Source organism: Schistocerca nitens, chromosome 9 (assembly GCF_023898315.1).
Source record: "Schistocerca nitens isolate TAMUIC-IGC-003100 chromosome 9, iqSchNite1.1, whole genome shotgun sequence".
In the NCBI taxonomy this organism is placed as follows: Eukaryota; Metazoa; Arthropoda; class Insecta; order Orthoptera; family Acrididae; genus Schistocerca; species Schistocerca nitens.
Window position 1 is genome coordinate 415,883,827 of NC_064622.1, and position 19,230 is coordinate 415,903,056.

General features: G+C 40.5%; 1 protein-coding gene across 1 annotated transcript in view; it reads right to left on the minus strand.

Moving 5' to 3' along the window:
• The window catches only part of LOC126204284 (cardioacceleratory peptide receptor-like), a 365,908-nt gene that overhangs the window by 127,324 nt on the left and 219,354 nt on the right, over window positions 1–19,230 (minus strand). The window contains exon 3 of the mRNA XM_049938671.1: window positions 14,195–14,298. Coding sequence (XP_049794628.1) covers window positions 14,195–14,298 — 104 coding nt within the window. The remainder of the gene's footprint in view (window positions 1–14,194; window positions 14,299–19,230) is intronic.

Here is a 19,230-nt window from a genome sequence, read left to right on the forward strand (position 1 = left end):
CATTTAACGAATGATTTTGCCATATTGTCTTGTGCTTTTGATTCGGTGGGTGTGCACTACTCCACTACTGGCCATTCAAAAGTCCGGCCCGCAGTTTGGCAGAAAGATGGCCGCCGTATCGTCCGGTTGGCCACTCTCTCCCTATACAGACTCTCTATGGTCGGCCGGTGGCTGTGTGGGCCGTTGGAAGCGTGTGCAGAGGCCGGTTGGTTGCGAGTGTACCGCCAGTGGCTGCATCTAAGTTTCACCACACTCTTTAGAGTGCTTCAGCTGAATTGTCTACCCTTACGTCCATGCTGTGCGCTTTTTGATGCTGGCGTTTTGCACTGATCTGAAATTATGGAACAACTACTTCTTTGCGTAGCAATAGTTAGTATCGCTAGGGCTGAGATAATATGCCGATCCATTTAATAGTTAATGCTTGTTCCCACGTGTAAGGTGTAACGGTAGGTGCTTGCCATTGTAAGTGCTACTTGTAATTTTGCTTTACTGTTACCTTTTTACTCCACAAGGTGCCTTGTAAGTAGGCTGTTTAGGTTTTTATGCTGGTAACGCCACGTAGCGCTGTGTATGAAAACCACTGACTGCGGTGTGTGCAGTCTGTGGCTGGTTGGACTCATTGTTGAAATATTCTCTTGTGTAGTGTTGGGCAGTTGGATGTGAACAGCGTGTAGCGTTGGGCAGTTGGAGGTGAGCCGCCAGCAGTGGTGGATGTGGGGAGAGAGATGGCGGAGTTTTGAGAGGTTACTATAAGCGGACGATCTGGACGTGTGTCCGCCAGAAAAAGAAAATTTGTAAAGATGGATGTCATGAACTGATATATATATATATATATATATATATATATATATATATATATATATATATATATATATATATATATATATATATATATATATGAGTTTTGAATATTATTAAGGTAAGTACATTGTTTGTTCTCTATCAAAATGTTTCATTTACTACGTCTATCAGTAGTTAGTGCCTTCAGTAGTTAGACTCTTTTATTTAGCTGGCAGTACTGGCGCTCGCTGTATTGCAGTAGTTCGAGTAACGAAGATTTTTGTGAGGTAAGTGATTCATGAAAGGTATTGCTTATTGTTAGTCAGGGCCAATCTTTTATAGGGATTTTTGAAAGTCAGATTGCGTTGCACTAAAAAAATTTTGTGAGTCGGTTTAGTAATGATCAGAATAAGTAAAGAGAGAACTGTCTGAGTACGTTCAGTTTTGTTCAGCTGTTTGAAAACCAAAAAACGTAGTTTACCAGCACAGTCATTTATAATTTTTCTAAGGGGACGTTCCGTCTGACCTCAAATCTGGTGGTTTTCAAATCAGTATTATTTTACTGTGAGCCGACATGGCATTTGTCTTTACCCTAGTGTTTAATGAACTTGGCTATTTAGTGCTGTTAAACTGTGCATATGCTCTGTGGTAAATCTGGTTTACTAAGTGGTTTTCTTCAAAGACTTAGGATATTTTTTTGGTTTTATTGTTTAGCCTTTTAATTATTTTAAGACCATTTGTCGAACTAATGTCTGCTGTTCAGATTGGGTTATATATCATTCTGACATCTAATTGCCATGGAAGAGAGCCTTACCCGTAAACGTTAGCAATTAAGTACCACCTTGTAGAGGTAAGCTTCTGATTCTCATAGAAATTTCAGCTTGCTGAAAACAAGTCTCTGGTTGTGTAGCTTAGGTGACTTATTCACCGTTTTTCTATTTCACGTAACTTTCTGGTTCAAATGGCTCTGAGCACTATGGGACTAAACATCTTAGGTCATCAGTCCCGGAGAACTGAGAACTACTTAAACCTAACTAACCTAAGGGCATCACACACATCCATGCCCGAGGCAGGATTCGAACCTGCGATTGTAGCAGTCCCGCGGTTCCGGACTGAAGCGCCTAGAACCGCACGGCCACCCCGGCCGGCTAACTTTCTGAGATATTTGATTTCACCCTAATCAGTTGTTTTGAGGGAGACGTTTATTAAGCCACCATTTTACCGTTTTATGCTGTTAGGCGGTGTTTTTTCTGTGCAATTTTGAGTAACATAACTATTTGACTATTATGGCATGTTTGAAGGTTTTATAGCATTAAGTTATTACGGTGTGCCCGAATTAAATCTTCTTAACTTGTATCTTAGCTGATGTTTCACCTGAGTGGCGTTTGTTAACAGCTCTTAGTTTTACGAGTTGGAGGTCTGCTGTTTGGTGCGGTGATTGGCCTCGGGGACCTGTTGCTTTTACTCACAGGCATGGTGTTCTTCGGGAGTGTTTGTGGCTGCCCGACATTACCTTCGTGGAGCTGTTGGCGCTAGCTGCGTATTTACAAGTTTGTTTAGCCAATGCTCTTACGTTAATGTTTTCCGCGAAATATTTTATGCCCCTCCTGAAATGGGTACTACTATCCGTTTTCTGATTTGCCTTCATATTTTCCAAATCAGACTATATTTGCTGTGCTAATATTTGGGAACTTCGAGCTTACATCTCTAGTGGTAATTGCGTGATGTGTTTTTCTAATTATTTTGTCATCAATTCCGTATTGTATTCATTCCATACATGTAAGAGAAAATCTTGCCGCAATTGCTGGCACCTAACTTTCATGGTTAGACTGTTCTGAAGACTGAATGTTTGTACTTGTGATTTATTAATTGCAGCTTCAGATGTTCCTTTAAAATGCTAGTCTCCTTAAGACTGAAATTTCTTTAAATTTCTTTTTTTTGACCATTTTCAGATCCGTAAGTGGTGATTTGTTCTTAATGTTTTGGGAGAGTAATTCTTTTCGTTATTACAAGCCTATTTGCTTTAGTTACGAGATGTCATACCTAAATATCTTGCAGTTTTGTATTTATTACCGAATGTATGCTTGTGGATAGCGGCCTTTGATCAGTGGCTTAATCCAGTTATTTGTAAAATAAAAAAAAAGCCGTTACTCATTCTTTGTCGTGGTTAAGACTGTATTCCTTTTATTAGTGTAATGTTTCCTGTAAATAAATGCGAACTGTCAAAGACAATATGATGTGATTATCTTGGGCCCGCCCTTTCATGCACCCTTTTCCTTTCTCATCTTACGTAAGGGGATTTCACTGAGATTAATTTTGTTGTTAGTTGAGTGGCATCGGCATAGCTACTGTATTTGACCTCGCAACGGTAATGGGCGGGTATTATTCAGCAGTATTACTTTAATGTTTGAAGTGTAAATGAAACAAAAGGTCTTAGGGTAACAGAGTGTAAATTTTGAGAGTTCACACAGAGATGGAGTTTTGTATCCATATCCAATTTCCTACCTTACACGACTTCCACATAAAATTTTTGTTATTTCGAAACCAAATTCTCTTATTCCGACAGAATGAACAAAGCGCAACATGATTCCGAAAGAGGTGCTGTCCGTTTTATACTTTGGCGAAAATTCTCTTTGTAGTCGGATTGCAGTGGCTTGCTGTAATCTCGTGTAATGACGAAGACGGCACTAACGGGTGTAAGACAAAAAACGACGACAAAGAAAGAGTTGTTTGTCAAAGTTCCCGGAGTATTCAGTTCTTTTGTTTCGTTATGTTTCTTGTATCCACCGTAGAGAAATGAAAGATGACGAAAGTAGCGTCATGATCGGTGAATGAAAACCTAATATAAGGTGGGTACGTGTAAGCAAATGAAAAATCTCGTGATAACATGGTAGCAAGAATGGAAAGTGAAAATATAGGAAATGAAGAAGGTGACCGATTGTATTGTCATATCTCAGAGTTACAGAAACTAGTGCAGCGACTACTGGGAAATACATGATGGAATCCCCCAATTCTGAGTCGATAATCTTTTAACTTGTACAATGTAAAAAAGGCTCTGAGCACTATGGGACTCAACTGCTGTGGTCATAAGTCCCCTAGAACTTAGAACTACTTAAACCTAACCTAAGGACATCACACACATCCATGCCCGAGGCAGGATTCGAACCTGCGACCGTAGCGGTCGTGCGGTTCCAGACTGTAGCGCCTTTAACCGCTCGGCCACTCCGGCCGGCTGTACAATGTAGATCTACAGTTCTTCGTAACATATGATTGTCTTTCATTTTCACAAACTGTCTTCCAGCACTAGGAATAACCTGCTAAGTAACTAAGTAAAGCAATTATCAATCCGAAAATTGTTTTGAACACAGCGGTGTGTTAGTATGGATGGTCCTATTGGAGGTCGTAAGCCGTTGCCTCCCTCTGTACTTTGAACTGAGTTATAGGACGACCTAAAGTTTAACGCGGATTCCGAATCACGGTGCAACTCGGAATTTCCTACAGCAACAAACATTACTACAGGTGACAGATAAAAATCTTAGAACTGACCGCAGATCGAACTCGTTTAGTAGAAAGACTGTTCCCTTCGACTTGTGGCAATGTTTTTCCTCGCATCCTTAATTCTCTTCATTGGACGACCGGACCTCTTTCTGCTCTCTGCACGGATTCGAACCTCAATGAATATAACAGAATTCCATTTGCGCTGGCTACTGGAGCAGCCATATTGGCACGCTTACTTGTTTCTTTGCTGAGGGATTTAAAATTTAATCCTGTCTACAACTGTATAGAAGATGCAGTTAGCCGGCCGCTGTGGCCGAGTGGTTCTAGGCGCTTCCGTCGCAGGTTCGAATCCTGCCTCGGGCATGGGTGTGTGTGATGTCCTTAGGTTAGTTAGGTTTAAGTAGTTCTAACTTCTAGGGGACTGATGACCTCAGATGTTAAGTCCTATAGTGCTCAGAGTCATTTGAACCATTCAAAGATGCAGTTATTTATAGTAAAACCTTCATTGAGCTTCTGGATCATCTGTCATGCCCTTCACTCTCTGGGGAACCTGGGATGACAATAAAACCATCTAATGTCAGACTGGTCCGGAAAGAGATCTTGTTCATTGGTCATCTTGTGTTTAGTGAAGATGTGAGGACCGCGAATTCCAGGCTCAAGTGTATAAAGGATATAGTTAAGTTTATAGTGAAGGTAAATTTTTTTGGTAAATTCATACCCAACTTTGCTCAGCTGGCTGTCCTCCTTAACCAACGGTGAAGAAAGGATAAGTATTGTCAGTGAAGTGATACTAACAAGGGAACCTCCCCATCGCACCCCCTCAGATTTAGTTATAAGTTGGCACACGGATAGGCCATGAAAAACTGAACACAGATCAATCGAGAAAACAGGAAGAAGTTGTATGGAACTATGAAAAAAATAACCAAAATATACAAACTGAGTAGTCCGTGTCCAAGATAACCCACATCAAGGTACGTGAGCACTGAAGAGCACTGTGGTCCCGTGGTTACGGCGAGCAGCTACGGAACGGAAGGTCCCTGGTTCAATCCTCCCTCGAGTGAAAAGTTTTAAATTTTTATTTTCAGACAATTATCAAAGTTCATGCACTCAGACATGATCAACTTCGCTCTCCAAAATTCCAGGACATGTTCAGATTTGCTTGGACACATGCAGGATTTGACGGTCTACACACGGAAAAACTTGAAAACGTTAAAAACGTATGTTTTGACAGAGCACAGGGAAAACTGTGCGACTGTGAAACTTGCATTCATTTGTTGCAGTTTATGTGACAAACTCTTATGTCTTCATCACTTTTTTGGGAGTGATTATCACATCCACAAGAAAACCTTAATCGGGAAAGGTAGAAGAAACTTTTTACCCATTCGACAGGTGTGCAAGTTAGGTGGGTCGACAACATATTCCTGTAATGTGAAGCACATGCCGTCACCAGTGTCGTATAGAATATTTCAGACGTGTTTTCCTGTGGAGGAATCGGTTGACCTATGAATTTGCGATCAAATGTTTTCGGTTCCTATTGGAGAGGCACGTCCTTTCGTCTACTAATCGCACGGTTTTGCGGTGCGGTCTCAAAACACAGACACCAAACTTATTACAGTGAACAGAGACGTCAATGAATGAACGGCCAGATCGTAACTTTGCGAAAATAAAGTAAGTAAAATTTTTACTCGAGGGAGGACTCGAACCAAGGACCTCTCGTTCCGCAGTTACTCACTCTAACCACGGGACCACGGCGCTCCTCAGCTTATACAGTCCTTGATGTTGCATATCTTACACTTGGACTACTCAGTTTGTATAATTTGCTTATTTTTTCATAGTTACACACAACTTCTTCCTGTTTCCTCGATTGATCTGTGTTCAGTTTTTCAAAGCCTATCCACTGTGTCAATTTATAACTAAATCTGAGGGGGGTGCGATGGGGAGGTTCCCTTGTCAGCAGGCATCCTTCGATGCGCTGAAGGCGGCGCACGCTAGTGTGCGCGACCTAGCTGTATCAGATTTCGACGGGGAGTTTATATCCTCTAAGAGCAGTCTATCGGTTATGCTTTTACGTCCCTATCAATGACGGAAGGCAACGATTCAAGTTTCACCTTGAACATAACTTTAGAAGCGGATAACTAGGCCGTAACATGGGCGCTAGCTAGGCCGCGAAAGACGGGGAGGATAGTCAGGGGATTGATATCTGCCTTCAATTGTAACGTTCATCCGATAAGGGGGGTACGGATAACTACGTGGCTGACGCCCTTATCCGAAAGTTCCGACACGAATCTGGGGCAGGAAGAAGTGTCTTGTGTGGGAAGAGTCTTCAGGGTGATTCTAGGACTGTTCAGAGGGTTAGCCAAGAAACAAGATGCTAATCCCCAATTGACAGATTGAAATAGGGTAAGTGGTGCCAGGAATATGGATTAACAAGGGATTGCTTTGCTTCTGTAACCACTATGATAGGAAGGATAAGATCTGCCTTCCCCAGGAGCTGAACACTGCAGTATTTAAGTACTTTAATCACTCCTTGTGTGGACACCTATGGGTGTACAAGACCAATATGAGGGTTAAGTAGTACTTCCGTTGACCTACTTGCTGGAGAGCAAGATCCAGCCCCAACATTTGGGTGGCAAGTTTGGTTGTGATAGGACAGAGCACCCTACAACCAAGTGTTCATCGATTACTGAGGACACCTAGCCTTCATTAAACAAGGTAATAGTTGTATGTTATTGATGGTATATGTCTTCTACCGTTTTGTTTGGCCAATGCCGAATAACGCAGGTACTACGAGTGTAACCATGAAGCATGTAAGCAACGTTTTACTATATTTTGGACCCTGAAGCTTCTAGTTTGCGACAAAGTCCCGGATTTTGTGCGTTGTGAATTTAAAAAGTTCCGTTTCACTAGCATTGTTCCTCTTATAACCACCACCTACTACTACTCATAACCTTCCTTCATGGAGCGTGTGAACCACAGTCTTATGTCAATCTTGAACATTTAACATGGGAAGTCGCAGACGAGGTGGGATGGCTTAATTTTGTCTTTAATGTGGCCATGCATGAGACTCATGGGACCATTCCATCCAAACAAGTTATTCTCCCTGTTAATTCACCACTGTCCAACATGTTGTCAGTTACCTTCTTCCTTAAGGGGAGCCGGAGGTGCCTATGCTGCCCATGTTAAAATCACTAAGTTTGAGGAACATTTATGAATAAATTACCAAATAGAAAAATTTGATTTTTTTTACATATAGGGTGGTTTAGTATTGCAGTTATGACAGAGGGATTTTGGAGTATCTTTTCTAGTTTCCTTCCAATTATTTTTTTTATTAATGACCCAAATTTTTTTACAAATAATTGCTTTATAATTAAACTGAAATGAAACTACTGAATATATTGCCAAATGGCTGTGTTACAATGTAAGTTTGACCACTAGAAAATTTCATCTTTCTAGCTTGAGTGGATTTTGATAAAATGTTCCTTATATTCGAAAAATTCTAATTTACGGGAAATGCCTATCAAAGTTTGTCAATACATTCCTGCACTATAGGATGGATTATCAGAGTCTTCTTCTTCATCCTCCAAAAGCTTCTTCTGTCTTCTTTTCTGGCCTGTTGTTCCATCATACTTCATATGCCTTTCTCTTCTTTCTGCTCCTCTTATCCTTTCTCTGTCAATATTTCTTAGTGCTCGTACAGTGTTCACCCCAGCTGTAAATCCTAATGCCTTCAGAAGTTCACACTTCACACTGTTCCCTTGGTTGTAGGTTGCTATTGCATCATAAATGCCAAAGTGCAGTGTTTTTATGCTTACAAACACCCTTTTAGGAATCACTTTCCAAATCAAATTGTTTACGCTCTCATTAGGATTCTGCGTCTTTCCGTGTAGACATTTGTGTAACAATTCTGGCTGTGCTAAGTCATGAAAAATTGGTTTTATTGATCCCTCCTGATTCTTGTACATACTGCATATTACCCGCTTTACACAAGAAGTATAATACTACCAACAATTTGTAGTATCGCAACTTGGTATTAGTGTTAATTTTATTTTCCCTACGTTCTTCCTCTTCTTATATACACGGTTACTAAAACGTGGCATCGTAACCAGAACAAAAGTGTACGACAATATTAAATGGAGCAAGATGTTCGAAATTCTGAGGAAAATAGGAGTAAGCTGTAAGGAAATACGAGTAATATTTGTCACAGAAAACAATGTAGCCAACCCTTGCACACTCGCTGTATGCGTAACATAAGGCGCTGTATGCGTAACAGGCCGAGAAAATCCCAAGCAGTTCGCCAGGAAGTCACGAGAGGGTGTTAGATGCATTCAGCGGCCGCCTATTTCCTCTGCAGGCGTGGGGGAAAATGGTAATAACTCCACTTCTAGGGCGAGTAGAACAATAATTCAAAGTTTACATTAAAGAGGAATGTTCCAATTAATTTTCGGTAGCAAAAAAAATCGTAATTTTTTGGATTTGACCACCTCCGGCTCCCCTTAAGATAACGATACTAAGCACATTAAGAAGAACTGGGAATCTGCCAGAAATAACATCACACTTGGTCTCCGTTGGGAAGCCACCTAGTGTAACAAGTCTAGGCTGCCTGGTGTAACAAGGCCACAGGTCCGACCTCACAACCGCCGAGAGAAAGGGTCTACCTTAAGAACTTTTGGGCACAAAGCCAGAAGGGACAGAACGTTACTTTTAAGATGTTGCCACGGTTTGTGGGACCATACAATGTGTCCGTATCACGCCGTGAGTGAGCTTCTTGATTCAGGACCTCTCCACTGGTCAGTTAACCAGAGTTCACATCAGCCAGCTGAAGGTCATCATGGGGAACCAGGATGCTGGGGAATCTTCTCATACCTTGCTGCTCCCATCCCCTTATGTTCCAGCTTAATGTGGGGAGGACTGTGCTGCGTCACGTGACGTCTGTGGGATTGTGTTATCGATTGAATCTGCCCTATGTTTGTCACTGGCCGGTTTCTGAGAGGCCAGGGTACACATGGCCAGTGAAGGTGCGCCTAGCAGCAGCAGACGCGGACATAGGGCCGTACTCGTCTAGCAATGGGAGGGTGGCCTTACTGGAAGCAGCGGGCAGTTGGAGGTCCAAATCTGCCGAGGACATGTGAGCACTCTGTTGGCCGAACTAGCCTCCTGTATCATAGGTATTTTGTTATTTGCTTACTGAGCGTGCAGCCCAACGGGCCTTCCCCATACTGTCTACCTGCCCGGCTACTGCCATTATTTACTTACCTGTTACCCCTGAGGTTAAGCCTTTGCCTCACCTTTCTCAGTTATTTAAATTGTATGTGGTTTGATGGAAACGTATTCTTTAAAATTCATCCCCTCTTCCCTTTAGTAAATTGAAGCGACAATTCCTAGAGCAGACCTTTGTACAAGTTCTGCCTACGGTTTTGCTTGGCTTTTGTACCTTAAAGATCACTGTACGTTACTTGCGGGCGTCCTCTGTTTTAACCAAATTCCAGGGAAATCCTAAAATACCTTCACCAACCGTGAAGCTTGCTACATGACCGCTGGTAGTTAACACAGTTATCACGTACATTTTTTTGAAAATGCTATTGCAGTTTCTTTGTAGATAAGATTTGTATATATAAGATTTGTATACTATATTTTATATTTTAAGATGTGATTTTGGCTTTATCATTATTGGTGTTGTTTTATTTGATCCTAAGCCGTTTGTGTAATTGCTAAGTGCAATTAATGGTTTCATCAACTGATTATATCGATCTGCAATGGTCTGCTTACTCTCTTGTTGCAACATCTTGGCACTTTCATATTATTTTGATCTCACTGTGGTGGGTCTTTATCGCTGGGCTTGAAGTCTTTTGAGACGTCATAAATAATAGTTATTTGAATGGTCTTGACCTGTAACTCTTTGTCAACCATTTGTATTTGTATTGAGTGTTCAGTCAACCGTGGACACTCACAAGATTCTCATGAAAATGTCAGTAGATGTGTCGAAATTTAATCGTTAGAAGAAATATGACGAGATCTAAAACTCAGAAGATTTTTACCTTCACTGTATCACAACTGTTTAATACTCTAAGATTTATATTATTTTAGCTTTGCCGAGGAAGGTGCTTGTTACTGGGCACTGAGCCGTTTGTGCAGTTGCTGATAGTAATTGTTTGAATGAACTTGACCTGTAACCGTTTTTAAATACTTGTCTTGTAGTTACTTAAATCTTGAAATTATTTTGGCTTCACAGTGAAAGACAGTTAGTATTGGTCCGTAAGCCATCTGCAAAGTTGCAAAAGGGTGTCAACTGATGTTCGGGAATAGCCTGTTAATAGTCATATTTAACAGTGTATTTTATAACTGTAAAAGGTATAATTTTTTTGGTGTTAATAAATCTGTGTTCTCGAACATTTTATTTTGTGGTCCCAGTATGTTTCCACTCGACAACCAGCTTAACACCGTCACACCCTCGTCGTTACGGAGGTTGTAGTCGAAAAAGTTTCTCTTTCACCCTTCGCATTTTTCCAGCTTCTGGAAAGGCACTTTTACTCTAGTTCCATTCGCGTTCTTTGCACTTCACTTTGCACAATGCATTCTCGCAGATTTTTTACTGTGGATTCATATGTTTTGCATTCATAACTGTATTGTTTTGGTGTTCATATGTTATTCGTGGGTGTTGTTTGTGAGCATTGCCAACATCACACATGCAGTTTTTTTTAGTACACTTTGTGTGTGTGTGTGAGAGAGAGAGAGAGAGAGAGAGAGAGAGCGCGTGCGAAAACTGCAAAAGATGCAAAAGATCTATTAGGAGTTCAAGAAAGCTGTACGGTTTTTTTTCTTTTTTGGGGGGGGGGGGGGCGCAGGCCGAAGTTGGGCTGGTTGTTGACATTGAGGACGCCTTTTGTGATTTGTAAGTTTGGTTAATCGTTTCTGTGGTGTTTCTTTTCTGTCGTGGTTTTATCAATGTGAAATTTTTTGTAGACTGAGGTGTTTCTTCTTGTTTGTCAACATGACTTCCATGTCTGTGTCTCTGCTTGTGTGCAGTATGCTCTCCTCCTCCATGGCAGTACCTCCGCTACAGCTGAGCGCTGTATTTCTACTAATCATTGGATAAAATACAACGAAACAAAAAATTGTGACCTTTATTTCAAATTTTTGGAAGTCTTGTTAGTGAAACTGTGAAAATGAAGAAACAAAGTGTTGTAGCTACTTCATCAACTGAAGCAGAATACTTTTCCACAGAAGAATGTACCAAAGAAGTAGAACGCATCAAGATTCTACTACAAGAGCTGTCCAGAAGAGAAGTGATGAGCGTTCTTCATATAGACAGTCAAAATGCTATGAAAAGGATAAAACGAAGACAATGATTACTCTAAGCAAATATATAAATGTGATATTCCACTACGTTAGTGAACAATAGAGAGAACTGTATAAGATAAAATGTTGCAGTACAGAAGAGCAGCTGCCAGACATAATTAATATATGATTAATCAAAAATGTGAAACATGCCTTTCTTTCTTTTTGAATAATCAGCCTTCTGACTGGTTTGAGATTCCTCTTCTACGGCGATCTTTCATTTCAGAGTTGCAAATGTAACCTGTGTCCTCAGTTATTTGGTGGATGTATACCAGTCTCTGTCTTCCTGTACAGCTCTACTCTCTGCAGCTCTCTAGTACCGTAGAATTTAATCGCTGATATCCCATCCCTTCTTCTTGTCGGAGTTTTCCGTAGATTCCTTTCCTCTTCGATTCTATAGAGAACCTCCTCATTCCTTTCCTTACCGTCCCCGCCTAATACTCAACATTCCTCTGGAGCACCACATCTCAAACTCTTCTATTCGCTTCTGTTCCGTTTTTCCCACAGTCCATGTCTCACCATAATACAATGCTGTGCTCCAGACGTTCATTATAAGAAATTTATTTCCCAAATTTAAGCCTGTGTTTGGTACTAATAGACTTCTCTTGGCCGGGAACGGCCTTTTGCCAGCGCTAGTTTGCTCCATCGATCATGAGTTATTTTGATGTCTAGGTAGCAGAATACCTTAACTTCGTCTACTTCGTGATCTCCAATTCTCATGTTAAGTTTTTCGCTGTTCTCGTTTCTGCTACTTCTCATTACTTATGACGTAGCATTATTGAAAACAAACATTTTACAGGGAGAAGTTGGAAAGTTGGTAAAACGCAATGTATGTTTTCAAAGTTTCGCATCTAGAGCGAAAAAGTGAATGCGAGTAAGAAATAGGAATGTTGCCAGTATCTATAGTCTATATGTATGAAGAAGATAGTAACTGTTCGTGTCGTTTAATCTGGGTATGTCCTCTAATAATCAAACAAAGAGTAAAAATATGACATATTAAGCACTGCAATCTCTAGGAAATAGTGCACTAGTAATCAGTTTCAAGTTTCACATGTTATCAAGCATAATTTAAAAATAAAAGGTTCAAAATGATGTCAAGGGAGCCACTATAGCTTTGAGACGAACGGGAGAGAGACATACACCAGCAATGAGGAGCAACAGTGCAGACCGATGGCGCGTTACCCAGTTTGTGAGCCTTCATATCTCACCGTGTTATGCACACGGCGGCCAGCAGTTCGTTTCCGATTCCGTGAAACACGTCGGTCATTTAAGTTCTGCCAACGGTACTCGAGTTTCAAAGGCTCTCACTACTTATAAGTGCCTGAGACTTATGCCAACATGGGTCTACTACGAGACACTCCTTCATGGACTTTGCAAACGCAGTGTGTTGACTACTCTGGGACAGCAGCGAAAGTGAGCCTGAGTGATACTACGGGGTCCTGCTTAAAAACTCTGCCTCAGAAAGAAAATACTTCCAAAACGGGTATTATTATCTATTGCCACCATAAACGGCCTTTCCTATAAAGAGATATGTCCGTCTTACAAGTGAGTTCTAAGGAAATTCCCCGTTGTCTATTAGGTTGCCACTGGCTGGCTGGTCCTAACCGTCAACTACCTCCCAGCAAGGTATCCCTGGGTTCCTGGCCTTTCTAACAGTCAACAACACCATCTCGGAGACCATCAACACTCACTGTTTGAAACTAATGAAAAACAGCCCAAAGTTGCACTAAATTATGTTTAAATTATGTTTATTTTAAACCTTGACCATGGTTTCTGCTATAATAAAAGAAAAAGGTCTTAGCCCAGCGGCTGCGTCAAGAGCAATAAAATAACATAAGTAAAATTATATACATTTATTAGTGTGTATGACTTCTGAAGAAGGCTACATTATTATAGCAGAAACCATGGTCGAGGTTCAAAATAAACATAATTTAGTGCAACTGTGGGCTGTTTTTCATTCGAGACAATTTCATAACGGTTGATGTCGTTGCCATGATGAAAATACTGTTTGAAAGGCTTGCATTAAAATTAACTTGGCCGAAAAGTGAAGTGCTCATATGTAATTTCTGTTTCTCTCTTGTTTCGGGGACTAACTTAAATTCCCAAATAAGAAATGTAGTGTCAAACGAGTTTCTTGAACAGATTACATACACGACCTTCCTTAAGAAAATCGACACTTATATCTACGGGATGCGCATCTCGCCACAGCATCAAGCGGTGTAGCACAGCGTTAGCCCGCTGGACTCGTATTTGGAGAGGACGACGGTTCCATCCCTGTCCGTCCATCGTGATTTAGGTTTTTCGTGATTTACCTTGATCGCTTGGTTCCTTCGAAAGACCTTCTCCATCCTTCCCTGGTCTGAGCTTGTGCTCCAATGACCTCTTTGTCGACTGAACGTCAAACGCTAATCAACTCCTCCTCCTTTTCGTCCTCCTCCAGGCCACAGAGTAAAAACAGAATAATCCCCAAACCGTGAATGAGCACCGGCCGTTACTAGGAATCGTTGGCGCGGATGGAACAAACATTGCAGAAAGAACAGCCGCAAAATGAAGCACGCGTGAAACTTGTGTATGTGCTTACCTGCAGGAACCGAATGATTTTGCAGGCAGCGTTGCCAGCATTCCACGAGACGGTCATCCTCCACACGATGTCAGTCAAGACGCTGATGACGCCCACGGAGAGGTCTGCAACACAGAGGTTCCGTGTTGGATATGTGGCGTTCAGCTTGGTTTCCCTTTCACTTAATTTCTTCAAATGAATCGCTTATTGATACTATTTATAACTAGGTGCAAGCTTTCCTTTGTTACATGGTGAACGGTTTGACTTTCGAAAAAGTAAAAGCACTAGAGAAGTAGTTCTGACGTTGTGCTCGATAATTTTTTTAAAACATTATTGGAGAAAGTCGGCGATCGCAATGAAATATTCGAAATTAATTACAAAACATACATGCAAATGATTGAGATCTGAAGTAACAAACATCTTTAACAATCGAAATCAGTGTAAGGGAGTATTCAACGAAATTATTTTGAGTAAAGCTGTAGGAAATTATTATCTTTATATCATTTAAACTGACTAAAAAGTATCTTGGTAGTAATAATAATGAGTGGTGAACATGAGTGATCTCTAGCGTAGTACAAAATCGCTGAGTTACTGATACGCTGAGAAAAAAAGGAAAGGTACTTATTACGAGAAGATGTATGGCGCGTAATATTTAGGTTGGTTGATTTTGGGGAGGTGATCGAAGAGTGAGGTCGTCGGTCTCATTGGATTAGGATGGGGAAGGTAGTCGGCCGCGCCTTTTCGGCGGAACCATTCTGGCATCTGCCTGAAGCTATTTAAGTACATCATAGAAGACCTAAATCAGGATATCTGGACGATGGTTTGAACTATTGTCCTCCCGAATGCAAGCCCAGTGTGCTAACCACTGCACAACCTCACTCGGTCGTAATACTTACATATTGCTTTTGGAAAGACGGACCTTAAGGTTCTTATACAACTTACGGCAAATAAAGAAAAGAAAATCATTTCACTTACTAGATATAATTAATAAAACTTATAAATATTTAGTATAAATTCAGCGATTTTCACAGTTAGAGATTATTATCATGTTTCATAATTTAAACAGTTTGGAGGCGTACGTAGTGTAAATTTTGGGAGTATAAGATCATATTTGCTTAAGGCTTTCTTTATAATTAGTAGTATAAACGCAATGTTAATAAAATTAACCTTTATCAGAGTGGTGGATCTACAGTAAGCATCCAGATCATAGTAAAAGTTGAAGCTAAACTCTGATTGTTTTGCTATAACACAGAAGCGGTATTTGCAAAGAAGTATCGTTTAATTGTATTTTATTCTTGATTTATTCACTAAAAAAACTTGACTGCTTATGCAGCCATAACATATTATGTAATGCTCCCAAAGGATAGAAGCTAAATGGGAAAACGCCGCGACACACTTTGGGGCAGTACAAAGATAAGGATGTAGTCTTTGATCCTTAGTCAATTTACACATCGATGAACCAATGACATAAATAGATGTTGAGGAATGGGATTAAAAATCATGATGAAAGGAAATGAATGGTGAGTTTCGCTGATGGCATTGCTATACCAAGTGAAAGTGGGGAAGACCGTAGGACCTGTTGAACGGAATGAAGTCTATTGAGTAGACGCTGTGGATTAAGAGTAAACCGTAGAAAAAAATGAGATTAGCGATAAACTTAACATCAAAATTGAGGACCACGAAGAGGAGGAAGTAAAAGAGTTCTGGTATCTTCGAAGCAAAGTAGAACATGATGAACGATTCAATGAGGACATAAAAAGCATACTAGAAAAGGCGAAGGGTTTTCCTGGTCACCAAACTTTGAAAAAACTCACTACATTCAGTTCAGAACTTGTAAGGGGTGTCCCACGAGTATATGTCTAACATACGATGACAAGAAGATTGAAGAAGTGGACAGTGTTAAATTCTTGGGATTACAGCTAGATAATAAATTCAACTGGGAGGAGCACACCACAGAACTGCTGAAGCGCCTTAACAAATCTCTGTTTGTAATGTGAATTTTGTCAGACATAAGGGATATAAAAATGAAAAAGCTGGCATACTATGCTTACTTTCATTCCATAATATCATATGCGACTATTTTTTGGGGTAATTCATCAAGCCAAGATAAAGTTTTCCGGGCACAAAAAAGTGCAGTAAGAGTTATATGTGGTGTGAACTCAAGAACATCCTGGAGAAGCCTGTTTAGGGAACTAGGGATACTAACTACTGCTTCCCAATATATTTATTCTTTAATGAAATTTGTCATTAAAAATATATCACTTTTTCAAACCAACAGCTCAATTCATGGAATCAATACTAGAAATAAGAATAATCTTCACAAGGATTTAAAGTCCCTTAGTCTTGTACAAAAAGGTGTGCATTATTCAGGAACACACATTTTCAATAACTTGCCAGCAGCCATAAAAAGCTTAAAAAACCAATGAAATTCACTTTAAGAGAAGCCTAAAGGATTTATTGGTGGCCAACTCCTTCTACTCCATTGATGAATTTCTCAGTAAAACCAACTGATTTGTATATCTTCTGCACAATTTCAGTGCAGTAATCTGTTCATTGTAAATGTGTGTGTGTGTGTGTGTAAGTACAATCTAACTTCTTCACCATTTCAGTGCAGTAATGTGTTCATTGTAAATAAGTACTATAGTAGTTGTATTACATGTTTATTACCTTATAAATAGATAAAAAACTTTTTAATTTTAAATTCAGTGCATTAGTATTTGTAAAATGACTCTTTCATATAGTGTTCATTAGAAAATGACGATCATTCCATTTGGGACCTGTGGAATGGTACATTAGCTTATTTGTTTTAGTTGTAAATATTTGTCATGTATTGTTGTTTTTCTGACATATTCCACATCCTGGAGGACCTCCTCACTACGGAGCAATTGGAATGAAAGTAAATCTAATCTAATCTAGCATCAAACAGCAAAAAGTTTAATGAGCACCCGAGGAAGAAATTCCTGAAAAAGTATTGAAGTAAATCATGGAGTATTGGAAAACCGGAAAATAAAAGAACTGAAGCATTTGAGATATGGTCCTATAGAAGGATGTTGGAAATTAGGTGAAATGTTGAATGAAGTTCTTCGGAGATTTGGGGAGGAAAATGACAAGAAGAAGGGACAATATGATAGGAAATGTTTTAAGATATCAGAAAATAATTTCGAAGATACATCAGGGAGTTGTAGAGAGTATGTAGGGGAAGACAGAGATTGGAACACATCCAACAAATAACTGAGAAACTTGGGTTCAATGAGGTTAGGAGGTTATCACAGGAGAGGTATTCATGGCCAGGTGAACCAAACCGACCAGCATTCTGAGGATCGAAAAAAAAAATTATTTGATAATCTGTCGCCGCCATCTCGTAGACAATACCGTTCCCATTTAGTATGAGTATTTCCCTTCTCCCGCTGTCTCGTCGTGGTATCACAACCCGACTGCGATGTGACAAGTTCTTTTGGTAAGCAGGGAACAGAGCTGAGCAGACAGTAACTGAGTGTTTTTCTTCCTCTATCACGGTAAATCTAATACAAGCCTTGGGCCATCAATATCCAAGATGGTGAAAGGCGCAGAACAGGGCCGGCCAGAAACACAGCACGCGGACAGCGCTTTAGCATACGGGTCTCTCTCTCTCTCTCTCGTGCCAGAGCACGTTTCCCCCACCATCACTTTATGCTGTCTGAGCGGGTACTGCAAACGCGCGGTTTAGACTGCAGAGCAGTCGCGCAAGGAACACAGACCGGTTTGCATGCTGCTTGGTTTCTTATTACGCTCTTTTTTTTTTTTTTTTTTTTTTGTCATCAGTCTACTGACTGGTTTGATGCGGCCCGCCACGAATTCCTTTCTGTGCTGACCTCTTCATCTCAGAGCAGCACTTGCAACCTACGTCCTCAATTATTTGCTTGACGTATTCCAATCTCTGTCTTCCTCTACAGTTTTTACCCTCTACAGCTCCCTCTAGCACCATGGAAGTCATTCCCTCATGTCTTAGCAGATGTCCTATCATCCTGTCCCTTCTCCTTATGTTTTCCACATATTCCTTTCCTCTCCGATTCTGCGTAGAACCTCCTTACCTTATCAGTCCACCTAATTTTCAACATTCGTCTATAGCACCACATCTCAAATGCTTCGATTCTCTTCTGTTCCGGTTTTCCCACAGTCCATGTTTCACTACCATACAATGCTGTACTCCAGACGTACATCCTCAGAAATTTCTTCCTCAAATTAAGGCCGGTATTTGATATTAGTAGACTTCTCTTGGCCAGAAATGCCTTTTTTGCCATAGCGAGTCTGCTTTTGATGTCCTCCTTGCTCCGTCCGTCATTGGTTATTTTACTGCCTAGGTAGCAGAATTCCTTCATTGACTTCGTGACCATCAATCCTGATGTTAAGTTTCTCGCTGTTCTCATTTCTACTACTTCTCACTACCTTCGTCTTTCTCCGATTTACTGTCAAACCATACTGTGTACTCATTAGACTGTTCATTCCGTTCAGCAGATCATTTAATTCTTCTTCACTTTCACTCAGGATAGCAATGTCATCAGCGAATCGTATCATTGATATCCTTTCACCTTGTATTTTAATTCCACTCCTGAACCTTTCTTTTATTTCCATCATTGCTTCCTCGATGTACAGATTGAAGAGTAGGGGCGAAAGGCTACAGCCTTGTCTTACACCCTTCTTAATACGAGCACTTCGTTCTTGATCGTCCACTCTTATTATTCCCTCTTGGTTGTTGTACATATTGTATATGACCCGTCTCTCCCTATAGCTTACCCCTACTTTTTTCAGAATCTCGAACAGCTTGCACCATTTTATATTGTCGAACGCTTTTTCCAGGTCGACAAATCCTTGCTTCCATTATTAGCTGTAACGTCAGAATTGCCTCTCTCGTCCCTTTACTTTTCCTAAAGCCAAACTGATCGTCACCTAGCGCATTCTCAATTTTCTTTTCCATTCTTCTGTATATTATTCTTGTAAGCAGCTTCGATGCATGAGCTGTTAAGCTGATTGTGCGATAATTCTCGCATTTGTCAGCTCTTGCCGTCTTCGGAATTGTG